This window comes from Lontra canadensis, unplaced genomic scaffold (genome assembly GCF_010015895.1).
Source record: "Lontra canadensis isolate GAN:19392208 unplaced genomic scaffold, GSC_riverotter_1.0 scaffold92, whole genome shotgun sequence".
Taxonomy (NCBI): Eukaryota; Metazoa; Chordata; class Mammalia; order Carnivora; family Mustelidae; genus Lontra; species Lontra canadensis.
In genome coordinates this window covers 3471595-3489926 of record NW_022631086.1, presented here as the reverse complement: position 1 = coordinate 3489926, position 18332 = coordinate 3471595, and the positions used below count along the sequence as shown (strand labels likewise).

General features: G+C 38.4%; 1 protein-coding gene across 8 annotated transcripts in view; it reads left to right on the top strand.

The window, feature by feature from the left end:
- IPCEF1 (interaction protein for cytohesin exchange factors 1) overlaps positions 1-18332 on the top strand; it is an 85674-nt gene that overhangs the window by 36086 nt on the left and 31256 nt on the right. For 7 of the 8 annotated variants that reach the window (XM_032836397.1, XM_032836395.1, XM_032836394.1 and 4 more), the window contains 4 exons: positions 2066-2139; positions 3660-3731; positions 9019-9077; positions 10467-10555. In XM_032836397.1, coding sequence (XP_032692288.1) covers positions 2066-2139; positions 3660-3731; positions 9019-9077; positions 10467-10555 — 294 coding nt within the window. The remainder of the gene's footprint in view (positions 1-2065; positions 2140-3659; positions 3732-9018; positions 9078-10466; positions 10556-18332) is intronic. The other variant, XM_032836401.1, reaches the window with a different exon arrangement.

The window sequence follows — 18332 nt, the reverse complement described above, 5'->3', positions numbered from 1 at the left end:
GTTCAATTACACTGTAGCATGTATCAGCACTTCATTTGGTTTTATGGCTGAATCTTCCATTGTATGGATGTACTACAATTTGTTTATCTATTCCCCTGTTGATGGGACTGTTTCTATCTTTTGGCTATTGTGAGTAATATTTCTGTGGACATGCATAGTCATATATTTATTTGGGTACCTGCTTTCACTTCTTCTGGGTGTATATCTAGGAGTAGAATTGCCGGAGCCTAACAGTTTTTCAAAACTATACTTTTATAAATGCTGATAAGAACCCATAGGAAGCATTGTGTGTTATAGAAAAAGTTGATTTACACAGTCTATGTTCTTTAAGTACTTTATATTCTTTTTGAGATAAGATTGACGAAATGATGAGTAACCTGTTTGTCAACAAACAGTTGAGTTGAATGAAAAAAATATATATATATAATTTTTTAAGAAGGAAGTTCCCTTTAGAATTGAGTTTTTTTTTTTTAAAGATTTTTATTTATTGATTTGACAGAGAGAGATCACAAGTAGACAGAGAGGCAGGCAGAGAGAGAGAGAGGGAAGCAGGCTCCCTGCTGAGCAGAGAGCCCGATGCGGGACTCGATCCCAGGACCCTGAGATCATGACCTGAGCCGAAGGCAGTGGCTTAACCCACTGAGCCACCCAGGCGCCCCAAGAATTGAGTTTTGAGTCTTATACGGAGGAAGTATTTCAAATGGAGAGTTTGGATACATTAACTCATATAGGAGAGGGAAGATGAAACAGGCATAAGTTTGAATGTTTCAGTTTAATTTTTCTGAAGAAAGAGTAGGACTTGCACTCTGGTTGGGGATAAGGGAAAGAGTTGCAGAATAATTAAGTGAAGTAAGAGGACCCATGACACTAAGCTAATAGCTAGCGGGTGTCTAAAATTAAGATTGTATTTTTTAAAAAAGATTTTATTTATTTGTCAGAGAGAGAGAGAGAACACAAGTAGGGGGAGCAACAGACAGAGGGAGAGGGAGAAACAGGCTCTTCTTTGAGCAAAGAGCAAGATGTGGAATGCGATTCCAGGTCCTCGAGATCATGACCTGAGCGGAAGACAGATGCTTAAATGACTAAGCCACCTGGGTGTCCCAAGATTGTATTTTCAAAATCATTTTCTTTACTCATCTCCAATTAGCCCTTGATTGATTTATGATTAATCTTGTGGACTGTATTTCTCTACTCAGAGATACCAGTATAGATGGAAGAAGATTTGGGGTCTATCTGTGATAAGCAATCCAATCTTCTTGTGGTTCAGTTGTATTTTATCCATAAAGATTAATAAATTCTCAGAGAGGTAGAACAATAATTACATTTCCTATGGAATTTTTGTTGTTTTGAGGGAACATTCATGTGATGTCCAAAAGAGTCATTTTTTTTTTCTGCATTCTTTCCTTTGTAGAAAGGCCTCCTAGGAATTGATTACAGAACTGAGATTTTCCAAGATATGGCTCTGTAGTTTAATCCCTGCAGAACTACCTACAGATTTGGGAGAAGAACTATTGTTTGTTGAGTATCCATTAAGCGTTTTATTTACTTGGGCTCATTTAAGCCTTCTAACAACCAGTAAGTTGTTAGATATGACATGAACCTTGATTTGTTAACTCCAAAATCTGGCCTCTGTCTGCCATTTGCTAGGATGCTAATCACATTCTACCTTCTGTGCTTGTAGCTTCCTGGAGTATGAGAACTGGCTTATTGGAGATGAGGATGATGCTGATGATGATTCAGCAGGGAGTGGAGCTCTGATGGGTTTGCGCTGGTATTTTCCAGGGAGGCAGAAAGGGGGTGGGCTAAGTTCTAGGCATGCCCTACCTTGGCCATCACTAAGCTGTGTCATGTTACTTCTCATGGAACGATTCTGGATGACTTACCAGGAGAATATTAATTTCTTTCCTAAAATATGTATCTGGATAACTCCAATGCTAATCCAGGGAGGTATCTTTTGATTCTATTTCATTTCATTATACAATCTCTAGTCAATGTATATCATCTCTATAAACTTACTGCTAGGATTGACTCATTTCTTCATATCTGTTGTATGTATTTTTCTCAGGCAGAGAAGGCCGATGGATTTGTCAACCTGCCCGATTTCACTGTGGAGAGAGCATCTGAATGCAAGAAAAAGCAGTAAGTTGTCTCTCGTTTTCCACAAAACCCTGAGCCAGAATAACGTCCCTTCATAATTTTAGTTTCTTGAGTGATGTGGTGATTTGGAAGTTAGTGGAGATAACATCCAAATGTCCGAGATTCTTGAATTTTATGGGCTGGCATCCTAAACAACAGTGTAAGCTTTTAACCTCTTGTTTTCTGGAATTTCATTTTGTGGAACAGATGGATCTGAAAACCCCATGGAGCCTTGGCACGGCCTGTTTTTAACAACCGTGTCTGAGATGGAACGAAAAACAAGCTCCCATCCAGGATTGGCTAGGAGATCAGATGTCAACATATTTTGCTGGTGAAGAGAGTGACTCATTCAATAGGACTTTCCAGAGCTACCGTTATACTAGCAAGACCTGTTTCTTCTTTTTAGTTCATAACATTGTCATCCTGGAAATAGCATTCTCTGAGTTATCTTAGACTTTGGGATTATACCCTGATATAATTTAAGTCCAAAAGATCTGAGAACATACAGGAACCAAAAAAAAAAAAGACACCAGTTTCTCGTCCTTAAGAAGGGAACAGCCCAGAGAGTCTGAGCTTGCCTAGAACTCACAGAACTGCTCTAGATCAGCCAACTGTATTCCCGTTCACCGGTTCTGACCATGATAGCATCCAGTCACATTTTGCAAATGTGCCCTCTTACCCTTTTTCTTGTGGTTCTTTTTCTACCTTTGACATTTTTTCCTGTTTTATCAGAAAGGCATTTATTTCCCTACTGACCTGTTTTACCAGTAGTGACAACGGACTAGATTTTTCTAAGAAAACGAATAAAATGGTATTAGCTTTAAGTCTCTGCCCCTCTAGTGTTGCTGTACGTATCCAGAGATACATAAGGTTGTGTTTCTTTTCATGGATTTGACCAAACTGGTTATTTACCAAAACGCTGACCTGTACTGCAGGACTTCCCGATCTAATGATAGAGGGGAAACACTTCATTGTTTGCTAATCTTCAGTGTTTTATAGTTTTCGTAAGAGAAAATAAATATAAATATATTTTTTCCTTTACTCATAGAGGGCGGCTTAGAGAAAGTTTTTGATGTGTTGTCACAGTGTGGAAGTTCTATACTTGGTTATGTTCCTACACATAACATTCTTGTATGTATTTGATTGAATTTGAATAAATATTTTGCTTTATTGATATGAGCATTTAAGGGACACCTCTGAGATTGTAAATTTTAATTTATTGTCTCTTTCTAGCAAAGCAGTGAGCAAATGAAAATATAAACATATGCCCATATGTTTAAAATAGAAACTATCAACTAGCCAAGACTCAGTCCTATTCTGGATGCCTCAACATGATGAATTAATTCTCTGCTCTCTACATGAAATAGAGATTAGGCAATGGATATTTAATGTAACTAAATTATTTTTTGTAAATCTACAGAGAAAACAGATGAAGTACCACACTTACATTTGATTTATTTTAAACCCTTTGACAACTACATTAATTTCTAATTCTTAATGTGCTGTGTTTTTTCCCCCTCAAGTGCTTTTAAGATCAGCCATCCACAGATCAAGACCTTTTATTTTGCGGCTGAGAATGCACAGGAAATGAGTGTGTAAGTAGAGAAAATTACTAAATCTAATCTTTTCGGGAACAGATTACTTTGGTCAGGTGTTTGAGTTTTAAGTGTATTTTCATCCTATTTCTTGTTTTATTTATTTCTGTTGCTTTAAGGATTAACCTCTTTAGCACTTAAAGTGCTCTTGCTTTCTTCTCCACCATTTGGAAAACTACATATATCAAAATGGCTATTTTAGGGAGAAGTAATAAGATTCTTCTGGGGGAACTACAACGTTGAGGAGGAAAGGACAGAAGTCATTATAAGAAAATGTTACAGTGAGAATCAGCATCACAGGGAGAAAAGCTTGAAAGTACCATGACCAATCTCACAGCTTTTAGAATTCTATGTGAAAAAAATCTGTAAAATTTCTTATGTGCTGTGTAATTATCATGATGGTCCCCGTGTTTATCACTAATCCATGTCCTGTCCCAAAAAATTTTGCAAAATGTCCTTGCTCAGAGTACATCTTACATAAAATTTTATATCCCTAACTCCATTTCCTGTTTTTGTTTTTTTTTTTCTGTTTAAAGAAGTGGAATAAATGCGTATCTGCCCCACTCCATCCCCTGCTGGTTTAGATTATAGTGTGATCACAGTGGCTGTTAATTGAATGAGACCATATATACTTGAGGCACTCGAGGCATCAGAGGGCCTTCTATTCTATCAGAAGGCCCTAAATCTGAGGCCTTATTCTCAGATTTCTCAGTGTTCCTCATTACTTTCACATAACTAATAAATAAGTGTCTGTGGAATACCTACTAGGGTGCCCCACTGTGGCAGAACTTGGGCAATAGAATTAAAAATACAAACATAATTCATTCAGAGAGCTTATGATTTAATCTCTTTTGTTTAGTTATACATAATGATTTCCTTATCAGTCTTCTCTATTTAATTTCTCTTTATCCTCTTGCTCTAGAAACCTAAAGAAAAAAGCTCCTTTTCAATAAACATGTGTAAATTGCAGACACACACACACACACACATACACACACCCTTCTCACATGACAGCCCCTCAGCAGCCTCATCTAGCTAGAAACATTCTCAACCTCTTTCCTAAGCACCCGCCACAACCTTCAGAGGAGGGCAGAACGGCTCTCTACAGATCGTTGGGAAACCTCATGTTAAATGACAAGACAAGAAACAGTCAAACTGGGTCTTCCAAACAAGACTTTTATTTACTTAAATGAAGAGAGAAGTTGTGTCTACTCTCCTTCCGATGTTAGCTTTCTCCCCTTGGCTTTCTCAAGAGTCTGAGAAAAAGAAGAGCAGATGCCCCCAAAGAAGACAAAAGATGTCACTAAGTTCTTTATTTCTCTCTTTATTTGTATTGGTAATGGAATCCTGTCGATTAGCCAGCTGTAGGGATGTTGGTGGTGTGTGAAAGGCTTAATGGCTTACCCAGAAGTACTTGAAGCCCTGTCATAGTGGGGGTCCGAATTACTGCTTAATCCCCAGTGGTCCTTCCGGGCATGCTGGGGTGGTGTAATCGGCATCAAGGTGGAATCCCTTTGGGCCTCCAAGTTAACTTCTCTCTTCTCTCACAAGATGATGCAGATGGCATTTAAAGATTTGTTCTGAGGGGCACCTGAAGAGCTCCCTTTCCTACTGAGGTGGCCAGTTTAAGACAGTAAATAATGTGGCTGGGTGTTTCTTGGTGAGATGCAGAGAATCTGAGGAAGGAGGGAGTGGCCTGTGGAAAGATGCCTCCTATTTTAGAAATTTGCTTCCTTGGGAAACTGCATTTTTGGGTGGTGACATTTCTCTCAGGGACAATGTAGGGAAAGGCAATTACGTTTAATAGAAATGCTGTGTATTCTGCAGGGACCCTCAATTTACAAGTACAGGGGTAAGTAATTAAGGGTAATGGAAGAGTTGCTTTCTAAACAAAGACTGGTTGGTAGCTGCCTTTCTCAGACGGTGTTTGTGGGAAGAACCTTCCTGTTTTGTATATCAATTTCTTAACACTTGGGCTCCTCCAACACATCGAGTTAATATACAACAAACTCCCAGGAAACATCTGTCATCTTCTTTTATGTAAATATAAGTTTTTTTGTGCATCCATCTATTTAAGCACGAATAGAAATTTTTCTACTATCTCGATGTTTTTTTTTTTTTTAAAGTTCTTAGCAAAGAGGTCCTTTAAGCCAGTGGATTCCGGAAAGGAAACAGTCAAACAAGATTCTAAACAATCATGTTTTCATTAGTTACAGCAAGTAACTAATGGTGGCTATTAAAAGAATATGAGAGTTAGGTAAGAGCTGGGAAGAATGATTTCTTTATTGTCCATACTCTTTCATTTTGCAATATTTCTGTATTTCTGTGCTCTAGAAGGAACTTAGAAATGTCTTTTTTTGTTTGTTTGAGGCGTTCTCACTTCAAAAGTATTTTTTGTCTTGATATGTTAAAGTATTGGTCTATTTTATTTTTAGGTACTTTTGGGGGGGTAGGGTCTGTATACAGTCATGAAACCAGACATAAACTAAGAATAGTTTATTTTGGTATTTTAAAAGTGAGCCACCAAATTTACTGTGCTTTGCCTGATCAGTTTTTGAAACTGTACATTAAAATGTTTCTTCTAGTTAAATGACACACAAAACATATTCTTGTAAAAAATCTTATAATACATTAGTATGTGAAAAGAAAACCTTTCCATACCCCCAACTTCACCCTCCAGTTCAACTTTTCTCTTCGGGATTAACTTTTTTTTTTTTTTTTTAAGATTTCATTTATTTATTTATTTGAGAGAGAGAGAGAGAGAGTAGAGAAAGCACAAACAGGGGGAGAAGCAGAGAGAAAGGGAGAAGCAGACTCCCCAGTGAGCAGGGAGCCAGCCACAAGGCTCTATTTCAGGACCCTGGGATCATGACCTGAGACAAAGGCAGGTGCTTAACCATCTGACCCACCCAGGCACCCCAGGGTTAACTACTTTTAACAGTATGACTGACATACATCCTTCCTGATACTTTACTTTGCATACCAACTCACGCACATATCCAAATACATAGTTTTAAAAGTACATTGAATTAGGCCAGTCATATTGTTCTGTACTTGCTTTTTTTACTTACAAGTATGTTAGGATTTTTCCAGGCCATCAGAAGACTTTCTATCCCAGTCTTTGTATTAGCTTCATAACACTTGTTGTACTAAAGAAATTAGTGCTATACTTTATCCATTTTCCTGTTGATGGATGATTATCGTCTCAGTGTTTTTTCTTTTTGCCATTGCAAGTCTTGTTGGATTAACATCCTTCCACATTTATTTGTCATTTGTAGGATAGACATTTATAATTAGGGGGTGGATATTTAAATTTTGATTAGTATCATCAAATTGCCTGCTAAAAATTGGAGATATCAATTTTGATGTTCATCTAAACAAAGGATGAGAATGTTTCCTCCTAAATTCTAGATCAGTGGTTTTTTAAAGTTTTGCCGATCTAGTGGCGAATATTTTCTTGTGCTTGTATGTGCATTTCCCAAAGTACTATGGAGGTTGGTAATTTTTTTCTGTTTTTTTTTTTTTTCTAGCTATTTGTATCTTTTTCTGTGAATTCCCTTTTGTTTGTTTGTTTGTGTTTGTGTTTGTTTTGGTTGGTTGTTTATTATTCTATCAGGTCTTGATGAACAATTTCTGGTTCCTATGGTGGTGCCTGGGCTCATGTGTTAGTCTGGTTTTAAGTGGCTATTAAAGAGCTCATAGTTGTCAGATACTAAAGGGGCTTCTAAAAATGCCTTTAAAAAAAAGATAGTTTCTTTATTATGCAATTGTTGTAATTCTATAGTTGGTTTAAACATTTCCAGAAACAACATGTAAGTTTGTGGTATTGAAACCTAAAACCACTTATTTATTTAGAGAAAGTGTGAAAACAGGGGAACGGCAGAGGGCAAGGGACAGAGAGAGAGCAGCAGACCCTCACTGAGCACACTGAGCACAGAGCCCCATGCAGGGCTCAATCCTATGACCTTACAGATCATAACCTGAGCAGAAATGAAGAGTAGAATGCTCAGTGGATAGAGCCACATAGGCACACCTGAGGGGATTCTTAAATGAGGCTGAAGCTCGTTTACCTTCTTGCAGAAAGCCCTATTTGTTTTTAAAAATGAAATTTATGTATTTCCTGTTACTAAAAAATAAATATGGCAAGACTATGGCAGGTTGAGGGTTGGGGAAGGATGTCTAATTTGTTGACGATTGAAGACTTGGGAATATGCGATAATTTTGCAGTGGTAGGGGAGCAGTGTGCTGGCTAATTCACAAGGCAGTACAGGACTAGAAGAAATGGAGAGCATAAGTGAGTCAATAAGTACATAACACTCTTCTTATTTTATTGGTATTGGTTGACTTAGGCTGCTACCGAATGTATTGGTTTCTCAAAAAAAGAAAAAAAAGTGAACACATAATATGGAATACTTTTTAAAAATGTAAAGAAAATTTGAAAGAAGTGGAAAATAAATCAGAGTATTACCACCCCAAAACAATATTTTCTTTTTAAGTAGAAGGTTATATAGCTAGGAACATATGAAATAGATTCATTTTGTGTCTTTTACAAATTTGTGTCATAAAATATGTTCCTGACTAACCCCTTGATAAGGAACTCCAATGGCCTGAGGTCATGAGCCAAGTTTGAGTTCCTTAAGGTTTGTTTAGTTTTTTTTTGTTGTTGTTATTGATGTTTAGCTGAAAATCATTGCCAATAAAATGGTAAATTGGTAAGATAAGGACATTGTCATTTTTTACCTAAGAAAACTCTTCAAGGAATTAAAAATTTCTGTAGTTTAGGAATACCTGCCAAACTCTGAGATCTTTTACTGATTAATACAAAAATCCTACCTTAAAAACAGATCATCTTTTCTTTATTTTTTGTGAAATAAAATTACATTTTAAGAATTATAGAGATGGGACTTTAATGGTCAGATTACTAAATTCAGTGATAGAAGTTCTGATGGTTGCTAAAAATTTGAAATGCACAACTACAAAAGATATATTTGTTCATATATTTAGAATATTTAATGTAGTTGCCCACCTTAGCAAGCTGGATAATGGACCACCTTGTTTCTTGTCTTAGAAAGAAAATCCCGAGTAAGGAAAATATTGTGAAACAAGTGGTTTTAGGTTTCGATACGACAAACTCCTGCTGTTTCTGGAAATGTTTAGACTGACTCTAGAATGATGATAACTGCATTATAAAGTCTGGCGCAAGACCTTCCTTCAGGGTCTAGGGGGAAGGTGGATAGGAGATGACCAATCTCTTTGGCTAAGCATTTATTTCCTATTTGAATTTTAGGTGGTTAAACAAGCTTGGGTTCGCTGTAGTCCATCATGAATCTGTTACAAAGGATGAAGGTATGTTCTATTTTAAGTTTCTGAAAATTTAGCAAGAATATTAGGATGAGATGGATGGAAATACAATGTCAAGTTCTATGCATAGTCTTGTCCTAATGAAACATACTTTGGCATTTAAAATTATCTGAAAATATGTAGAAGCAGACATATTCACACAGACTTACCAACATGGAATAGAGCTTCCCATGCTGGCTAAGAATGCTTTTTACACTTCACCCACACATTAGCAGCTGTAGGCTTCACTGACATCTCGAACAACTGCCAGTGCAAATGTTTTATTGCCCCACTCACTGAATTCTTACTCAGAGACATGATCTCGTCATGATCTAGACAGATAACTTTCATCCCACTATTTCCTCTCTGATATTTTAATATTTCCACCAGGTGTATGCTGAGGCTAATTACTCTATGTCTGTGCTAGGAAACTGAATGTCAGATTAGGACACAGGCCATATTTTTAGCTCAGTCTGTAGTTTTCTGGGTTCAAAGCTACAGGAGTCAAATCTTCTTAATGATGCAATTACTCCTGAATATTGAGAAGAAGGAGGCTTTTGGTGCCAGGGACACAAAGTTAATACTATTTATGAAGTACTCAGGCCATATAAAACTTGGGAATTGGAATGTGGGGTGTTATATCTTTGGATAGCAAAAATTATAAAAGCTGAATCTGAGAAATGGAAAAGTGGTAACGTGATTTAAAAGAATAAAGAACTACAGTGCAAGAGTGTGAAATCACTGTCCTGACCATCTCCTTGGTCCTCTTTGCCACAACATCAATACCCATTGTATATTTGAAATGCAGTTATAGATTGTGAGGAAAAAAGTCATTACACAAAAATCTTCTCCTTATCCTGGTATTTAAGACCTTCTGTGATATGGCCTCAAGCAAACTTTCAGCTAGCTTGCTTGCTTTCTTTCTTTCTTTCTTTCTTTTTTTTTTTTTTTTGCCACATCTGTTAGGGGTTTCCATATAGTTGGCTCAGACAGCACCCTCAAACTGGTACTCATATTACTCTGTGCGCACTGTTGATGGTTTATATATGCTGTCATTTTCAGCTCCTTATGGCTCCTATGATCAAAATGAATCACTCCTGATTTCATGATCCCTTAGTATATGACTCACACCTCTTTTGAAGAATTATTTTATTTTCCCTGAGCTATGGCTAGTCCTCTTCCTACATAGTAGACACCAGTGAGGGCGGAAACCCTAATATCGTTATTCATTTTCTCCCCTCTTATGTAATCTCCTTGCACCAGGTAGCTCCATAGATGAGTCCTTTCTGAATCGGATTGGAATTGCAATAGCCAGATGGAGCAAAACCTCTGCTCATGCATTATGGAATGAGTGATGACAGTGTTGAAACATAAAACATTTTCATTTCTGTATAGAATGCTACAGTGAGAGTGAACAGGAGGACCCTGAAATCGCTGTGGAGACACCACCCCCTCCTTACTCTGCAGAGACTTTCTTTCCTTTGGTACGTACTGACCTCATTAGTCTATTGGTCACGATCAAGTGCGTGGGTGTCATTCCTTCCAATGGCATAGAAAGTACTTCGACCAATAAATTTTTAGAATGGGCTAAATTAAGGTACCTGCCAAGCAGCAAGTGCAGTTCTCAAATTTTGAGTCTTCTCTATAGCAACCCCCTGGTATGAAAAAATTGGTTTATTTGTGTGTGACCCACAGATGTATCTTGCTGACAGGACTTATGGTAATGCACAGGGCTTCTAGGCCAGTGCTTTCAGGAAGAGATTTGTTTTATAATGTTTACTTATACCTTACCGGTCTTCAGAAAGAGCTGAAAGTGCCTTTCCTGGGTTCAGGCATTATAACGATGCAAAATGAACATAAAGGGGATGAAGGCCATAGATTAAGGGAAAATTAGAATCCAAAAGGCATCAGGAAGCCAGGAATGGGGTTAGTGCATTCAATCTGCGGGTAGAGTAATTTTTCTGTATAGTCACTAGAGAGAAGTCCATGTTTAATTTTCAGCTTTGGAAGCATCCATCGTAAGTTCAGGTTATTAATGGATATTAAGACTGAGGCATGTTGCTTTGTATTTATTATTTATTTATTTACTTATTTATTTTTCAGTTTTAAGAGTTTTTAAATTAACATATAATGTATTATTTGTTTCAGGGGTACAGGTGTGGGATTCATCTGTCTAACACAATTCACAGCACTGACCGTAACATGTGCTATTGTGTTGCTCTGTATTTAGATGCTTGTTGACTTTATAGTGATAGCCCCCAGAAGGATCCAAGCAAAGTTTATTTGGGGAAGTTTATTTATGGTTCTTCTACCTTCCGTGTGCCAGGACTTATGTAGGTGCTTTAAATAAATAACCATTTACCACTGCCCCCAATAACCCTGAAAAGCAGTATTATTTAATCTGAATTTCACTGATTATTAATGAACATCTCTTCGTATTTATTGGCCATTTGAATTTTATTTTGTCTAGTGTCTGAAATATTTAGCATATTTTAGCTGTCTTACTATTATTATTTTGTGTTTATAAAATCTCTTTATTATCCTATCCATTAGCCCTTTGTCAGTTAAAAGTAAGGTACATCTCCTTTTCTGTTTCATGACTTTTACTTTTTTAGACAGTTTCATGATTTCTTTTTTTTTAAATCATTTTTTAAAATTTATTTTCAACATAACAGTATTCATTGTTTTTGTACCACACCCAGTGCTCCATGCAATCCGTGCCCTCTCTAATACCCACCACCTGGTTCCCCCAACCTCCCACCCTCCCACCTCTTCAAACCTTCAGATTGTTTTTCAGAGTCCATAGTCTCTCATGGTTCACCTCCCCTACCAATTTCCCCCAACTCCCTTCTCCTAACTCCCCATGTCCTCCATGCTATTTGTTATGTTCCACAAATAAGTGAAACCATATGATAATTGACTCTCTCTGCTTGATTTATTTCACTCAGCATCATCTCTTCCAGTCCCAACCATGTTGCTACAAAAGTTGGGTACTCATCCTTTCTGATGGAGGCACGGTACTCCATAGTGTATATGGACCACATCTTCCTTATCCATTCGTCCGTTGAAGGGCATCTTGGTTCTTTCCACAGTTTGGCGACCGTGGCCATTGCTGCTATAAACATTGGGGTACAGATGACCCTTCTTTTCATTCCATCTGTATCTTTGGGGTAAATACCCAGTAGTGCAATGGCAGGGTCCTAGGGACCTATTTTTAATTTCTATTTTTAATTTCTTGAGGAATTTTTAATTCCTATTTTTAATTTATTTTTAATTTCTTGAGGAATTTTTAATTTCTATTTTTAATTTCTTGAGGAATCTCCACACTGTTCTCCAAAGAGGCTGCACCAACTTGCATTCCCACCAACAGTGTAAGAGGGTTCCCCTTTCTCCACATCCCCTCCAACACATGTTGTTTCCTGTCTTGCTAATTTTGGCCACTCTAACTGGTGGAAGGTGGTATCTCAATGTGGTTTCTTTTTGTAGACAGTTCTTCTTGATTCAGTGTGGCAGGTTCATCCATTACTTCTGTTGTTGGTTAGTGCCTTTGTGTCTGATTTTAAACATTGTTTGCTATTGTTAGGTCATGGGAAGGTGGATATGGCTTTCCTCATCTCGTGATTTAGGAAACAGAAGTTCAGAGGTAGAATGGTCTGGCTACGCATGCAGTGAACAGGGTGCCTCAGAAGGGAACCCTGGTGTGTCTCGTTCTATTGTACATGTTCTTTCCACCCCTGCTACGGTGTTTGTCCATCCTTGGACCCAAGTAATGGGAAGTTCTGATAGGTTACAGCAGCTCCTTCACCTACCGACCTCTTCTGTCAGAATTTTTTATTTTGTGTGATGAAGTTTACATCTTTGTGTTTTTGCCAGTTTCTGGATTTAGGATATTAGACAACATTTAAATGATGACCTCTACTGTTGTCACCTGCTGTCAGTGGAGAATTGTGGTCCCTTTTCTAGTTTACTTGGCTAGCAACCAAAACCAGGAATAATTATTTGTTGACTGAGTGTGTTTATCAAAATCTCTATGCAATAGGACTAGCCTATTAAACTAAGCAAAATTAAACTATGAATATGGTAAAATTTAGACTGTTTTTTTAACTAGACTTACAATATGTCCCATTTTAATATATTCATAACGTGCCCTTAATGGAGTCTTTCTCCTCTTTTAAAATCAGCTTCTGAATTTAGGAAAGACTAAATAAACACACCTTGGTTTAATAGAGAAGCATTTATTTTTGTTTAGTTTTTCTGTTTCTGTCTCTCTTTGTCTCTGTCTCTCTTCCCTCTCTCTCTTTCTAGCTCTGTCTCTCTGTCTCCATCTCTATGTTTGTCTTTTCTTCTTCTCTGTCTGTCTTTCCCATTTTAACCTGTGACACACAATGATTTGGTCAGTCCTCCATCCTTCTCTTCCTGAAATTCTCTCTCCTTCTTACTGTCTGTCCCCCATGACACTTATATGATTCAGTTTAGTTCTAAAATGCTGTGATTTTTAGTGTTCTAGTGGCAACTAGTATCACAGCTTACTGAGAGCATTGTCAGGCATCTAGAACTCTACCAAAAGTAAAAGCAACCAACTTGTCTTTTTAGATGAGGGATCATAGTTCAATTGAATTATACAATGTGAGTCTTACCTGATGTTACAGTAGAAGCTCAGGGAATGCTTGTTTCAAAACAAAAAAATGAAGGGATGTATATGAGACCAGTAAATTAGGTCATTGAAGTAGGAGGTTTCTTTAGGATTTTCTGAGTCATTAATCAAATGTTATTTTTTTAAAATTCTAAGTTGAGAATTTTTCTGGAAGACCACTAAGGCTAACATTTTTTTTTCTAAAGAAATATATTGGAAATAGATAAATGTTGAACAGTTAGATTTTATTTTCCTTAGAAACAGAATATGTTCCTCCTGTTCACATATTTTCCAGGCAGATTTGTTTTTGTTTCCTCTTGTTTCTGAAAAACAGACATGCAAGACACTTGGTTAAAATAACATTTAAGCTTTTTATTGAAATAAATGAAAATTGAAAAACTCATGGTAACTTTTTTCCAGAGAATGAATCAACTTACTGTTTTGGCTCAATCTGACATAAGCTAGCCATGAGTGAGCTATATAAGCCTAGGTGTAAAATTTTTTTCTCTAAGTTCTTGCTTTAAAAAAAAATATTTTGGGCAGTGAGCTTTCATTTTGGAATGATGACTCAAAAATATAAAATAATGCTATTCTTGGAAATTATCTCCCCAAAATTAGAATCTTGAATTAAAAATGTAATTCAGTGTCCAGTCATTCTAATTGCTGCAAACTGTAAGATGTCAACAGTAGACCAGTTTGGACCTCTGCTTCTAATGGCTGGCACCACCTGCATCAAGAGAATAAAGAACAGTCTTTATTATTTTTTATGAGGGTCTTTATTATGAGGGTCTTCTCTGAGTGAACAAGAGGCTTCTTCTTGAGAAGACTTCACAGGATGGAGAGTTTAAAGGACATCCACTGATTCACAGAGCAATTAGAAATGGGGACCTTTGACACACTTACTAAAAAGGCTTAACGTAGTTGGGACCCTGTGTATTTCACTTGGGAAGGTTCTCTGTAGAAATCAGTATCCATGATTCCTTGAAATCCATGATTCCTTGAAACCCACAAAAGAGCAAAAAAGGAACTGACTTCATTCACATTTCAAACTCAGTAATAAGTTACAAAGTGATTTAAAAGCTTAGCCATCAATAAAAAGTGGTTACACATGTTTTGTCTCTAAGTTTAATTATGACAAGCATTGTCTGGTAATTTGGTCTATGTATGCTTATTCATTCATTTAACAAATTTTGTTGAGAGCCACTATTCTAAATATTTAGGACACATGAGTAAATAAAGACAACAATTTATTTCTTCACAGAGTCAAGCTTTGAGTTGAGAGAGACTGATAATTAATAATCACCATTCTAAGTACATTATCTGCTATGTAGTAGAAATAGAGTACAGTGAGTATGGGGAGATAAGGTGCGGGAGGTGGGATTGTGGTCGTGAACAGAGTACCAGGAGAGCCCAAGTGAGAGCTGAGGTCTGAGCAGAACTCTTGGAAGTTAGTGTGAGAGTCAGTCAGGCGGATGTTTGGGAAGGAGCTCTCTAAGCAAAGGGAAGAGTTAGAGCCAAGATCTCCTTAGTGGGTAGGGAGCAGGGCAGGGAGGCCAGTGTGGCTGAAGCAGGGTGAGTTAAGATCAGAACAGCAGGAATTGATGTTGGAGGGTAGTGGTGGCCATATCACCCAGGGCTCCAGGGCCCCTTAAGGACTTTAATGGTTTGAGTGACTTAGGGAGCCTTTGGGAGTTTTGAGCAGAGGAGTGATGTGATCAGTTTCCATCTTAAAAGGACCACTCAGTCTACTTTATGGGAGAGACCCTGGGAGGTGGGGGTAGAACAGAAGCAAAAACAACAACAACAACAACAACAAAAAAAAAAACCAAGGGAGGGTTGCAGTGATCTAGTGTGAGAGATTGGGGTCAGGGCATAATTGAAAAATGGAACGGGCAGATTTTTGAACTTGGTTGGAAGGTGGACCCCCCAGTGGGTAGATCAGACAGGAGAGAAACTGTGAAGGTAAATATTTATAACACCAGCTTCAAAGAGTGCCTGCGTATTATCTTAGCATGATCGTCCTCTTATTTTGGTGCTTTTTAGAAGTATAATTCCTTTTCTATCGAAATGGTGAAAAAAATCACCAAAGCAAACCGAAGAAGCTATAAATAAAAATAAACACTGTTGACCATTGCCCCTTGGCCGGCGGCAGAGGAGGAAGTAAAAAATGAAACACAGAAATGGGTAAAATCAGTTTTAGAAATTCAAACTAATTTTGGGAGGATGAATCTCACACAGCTGTTCACTAAATGTCCCTCGATCTTTTGATACAGGAACCATATACTAGAAATGCTCACAACTGAGATAGTTGTATGAAAAATTTATCAGAGGCTACAAGTACAAGCCAGGGAAAGGTAGAAAGAAAATTCATCTTTATAAGAGTTATCACAAGCTCTATGGTTGAACATTTAATTGATTTCAAGACTACTTCTTCTTCTTCTTCTTCTTCTTTTTTTTTTTTAAAGATTTATTTATTTGAGAGAGGGAAAGAGAGAGACAGAGAGAGAATGAGTGCCCTAGTGGGGGGAGAAACAGGGAGAGAGGGAGAGAAGCAGATCCCCTGCTGAGCACGGATCCCAGTGCGATCCCAATCTTACAACCCTGAAATCACAACCCGAACCAAAAGGCTTCAAGGCTTACTTATCTGACTGAGCCACCCAGGTGCACCTGATTTCAGAACTTCTAAAATTAGCCTTTACATCTTTGCCTCTTGCTTCAGCAGTTCATTTCAGACTCCTCTGGCAGTCCATCACAAGCCATGGAGCCGCCCCTAACCCCTCAGACCTTCCATTCCCACGGGTCCTACAGTCGGTCTTGCCGGAGTTCTAGAAATAGCAGGCATTTCTCTTTCTTTGTCTCCAATCTCTCTTTCTTAAAAAACAAACAAACAAACAAACAAACAAAAAACCACATCCAGATCAGTCTTCCCGAAGTGTGGTTCTGATGGTACTGACTCACCTGCATAAGACCGTCCCGGGACTCCTTGTGCTTATCAAATTAATTTTTGACTTGTTAGTGTGGTATTGAGGCCCTTGGGTTTATTTCAAGCTCTCATCACAGTCCTGTTGCTGATTTCTCCTCTATTGGTGGCCCAGTAAACTGACTGCTGTCTCCCCAAAGCTTTCCAGACTTTCCTGCTCTTGCACTTGCATTGGTAAAGTTTCTCCACTGGTAGGAGCCACGTGCTCCCACCCCAGTTCCATTGCCTCCAGTTCAGATGTGACTTCCCTCACTAGAGCTTCCTCGTCCTCTAAATCACGATAATTCTGCCCTCTACTGAACTCTGTATGTTCCTATTTTTATGGGGTTGGGAAGGCAGAGGGGACCTTTTTCAAGTTGTTATCATTTGCCTTGTATTCTAGCTGGGCTGTGTGGACTTTCCTCTGAGCAGACAGTTGGCAGGGAGACTGTCTCCACACGGGGCTCTGACTCAGAAGGCTGAGGAACTCTTGGCTCACCTGTTTTGGGGGAGGGGAAGGTGTCACCCACAGAGAGTTAGTGCTGGGTGCCAAACCACGGGCTTGGAGCTGTGGTTTGAAAGCAAGCCCTGGCTCTGGTTTTCCCCTCCTATTTATAAGGCAAAAGTAAAAAGTCGTCTTTTGTTGCTGAGGAATGTGGGGAAACGGGGTCTCTCATTGTAAGTTAAGTTGGTGCCTCCATTTTGACCATTTGACTGTCTGTAAAAAATTTAAAGCCCTCACATGTTTGTGTCAACTACTCCACTTCTAGGAACTTACCTTATAGATTAAATTCAGGTGCTGAAAAAGGCAGAAGGATGTTGGGAAACCACACAAGTGACCATCAAAAGGGGACCAGCTAACAAAATGCAATACAGCCAGAGAAAGGATTATGTCGCTATAGGAAAAAAAGAAAAAAAAAAGCTCTATTTGTCCAGATGGGGAATGAGTCCCTAAATATATGAAATGGTAAAAGCAAGAACAAGGGGCATACTGCCAACAATATAAACATTTTTTAAAGCTCAAGCTTTGGAGCCAGCCCAGACCCACTGCTTATGAGCCAGGGACCCTGGACAAGCTTTGTCATTTCTCTGGACTCAGATGCCTTATCTATAACATGGGAGTGCTAGGAGGCCTTTGTAAGGGCACATACATCATCTCTGGCAGTCAGTTCCCTTCCTGGAGCTGCTATAAGATAAGAATGAGCTAACAATGGACTGCGGTTCATTCTTCAGATGTTATTAAACTCCTATAGTGTGCTGGACCCTGCCCGGGGTGGTAGGCGCACAGCAGTGAACAAGACAGGCCTGGTCTAGAGAGGGAGAGTGGGTGCTAATAATAAAAAAAAAAAAGGCGCTGAAATAGTATTATTTCTCTAATTATTAAGTCATTTTTAAAAAAGATTTATTCATTTATTTTGGAGAGAAAGCACACATACAAGGAAGGGGAGAGGCAGAGGGAGAGGGAGAGAGAGTCTCAAGCAGATTGCCATCTGAGTGTGGAGCCCAATGTAGGTCTAGATCCCAGGACCCTGAAGTCATGACCTGAGCTGAAATCAAGAGTCGACCACCCTTGGGTTGCCTGGGTGGCTCAGTTGGTTAGGCGGCTGCCTTCAGCTCAGGTCATGATCCCAGCGTCCTGGGATAGAGTCCCACATAGGGCTCCTTGCTC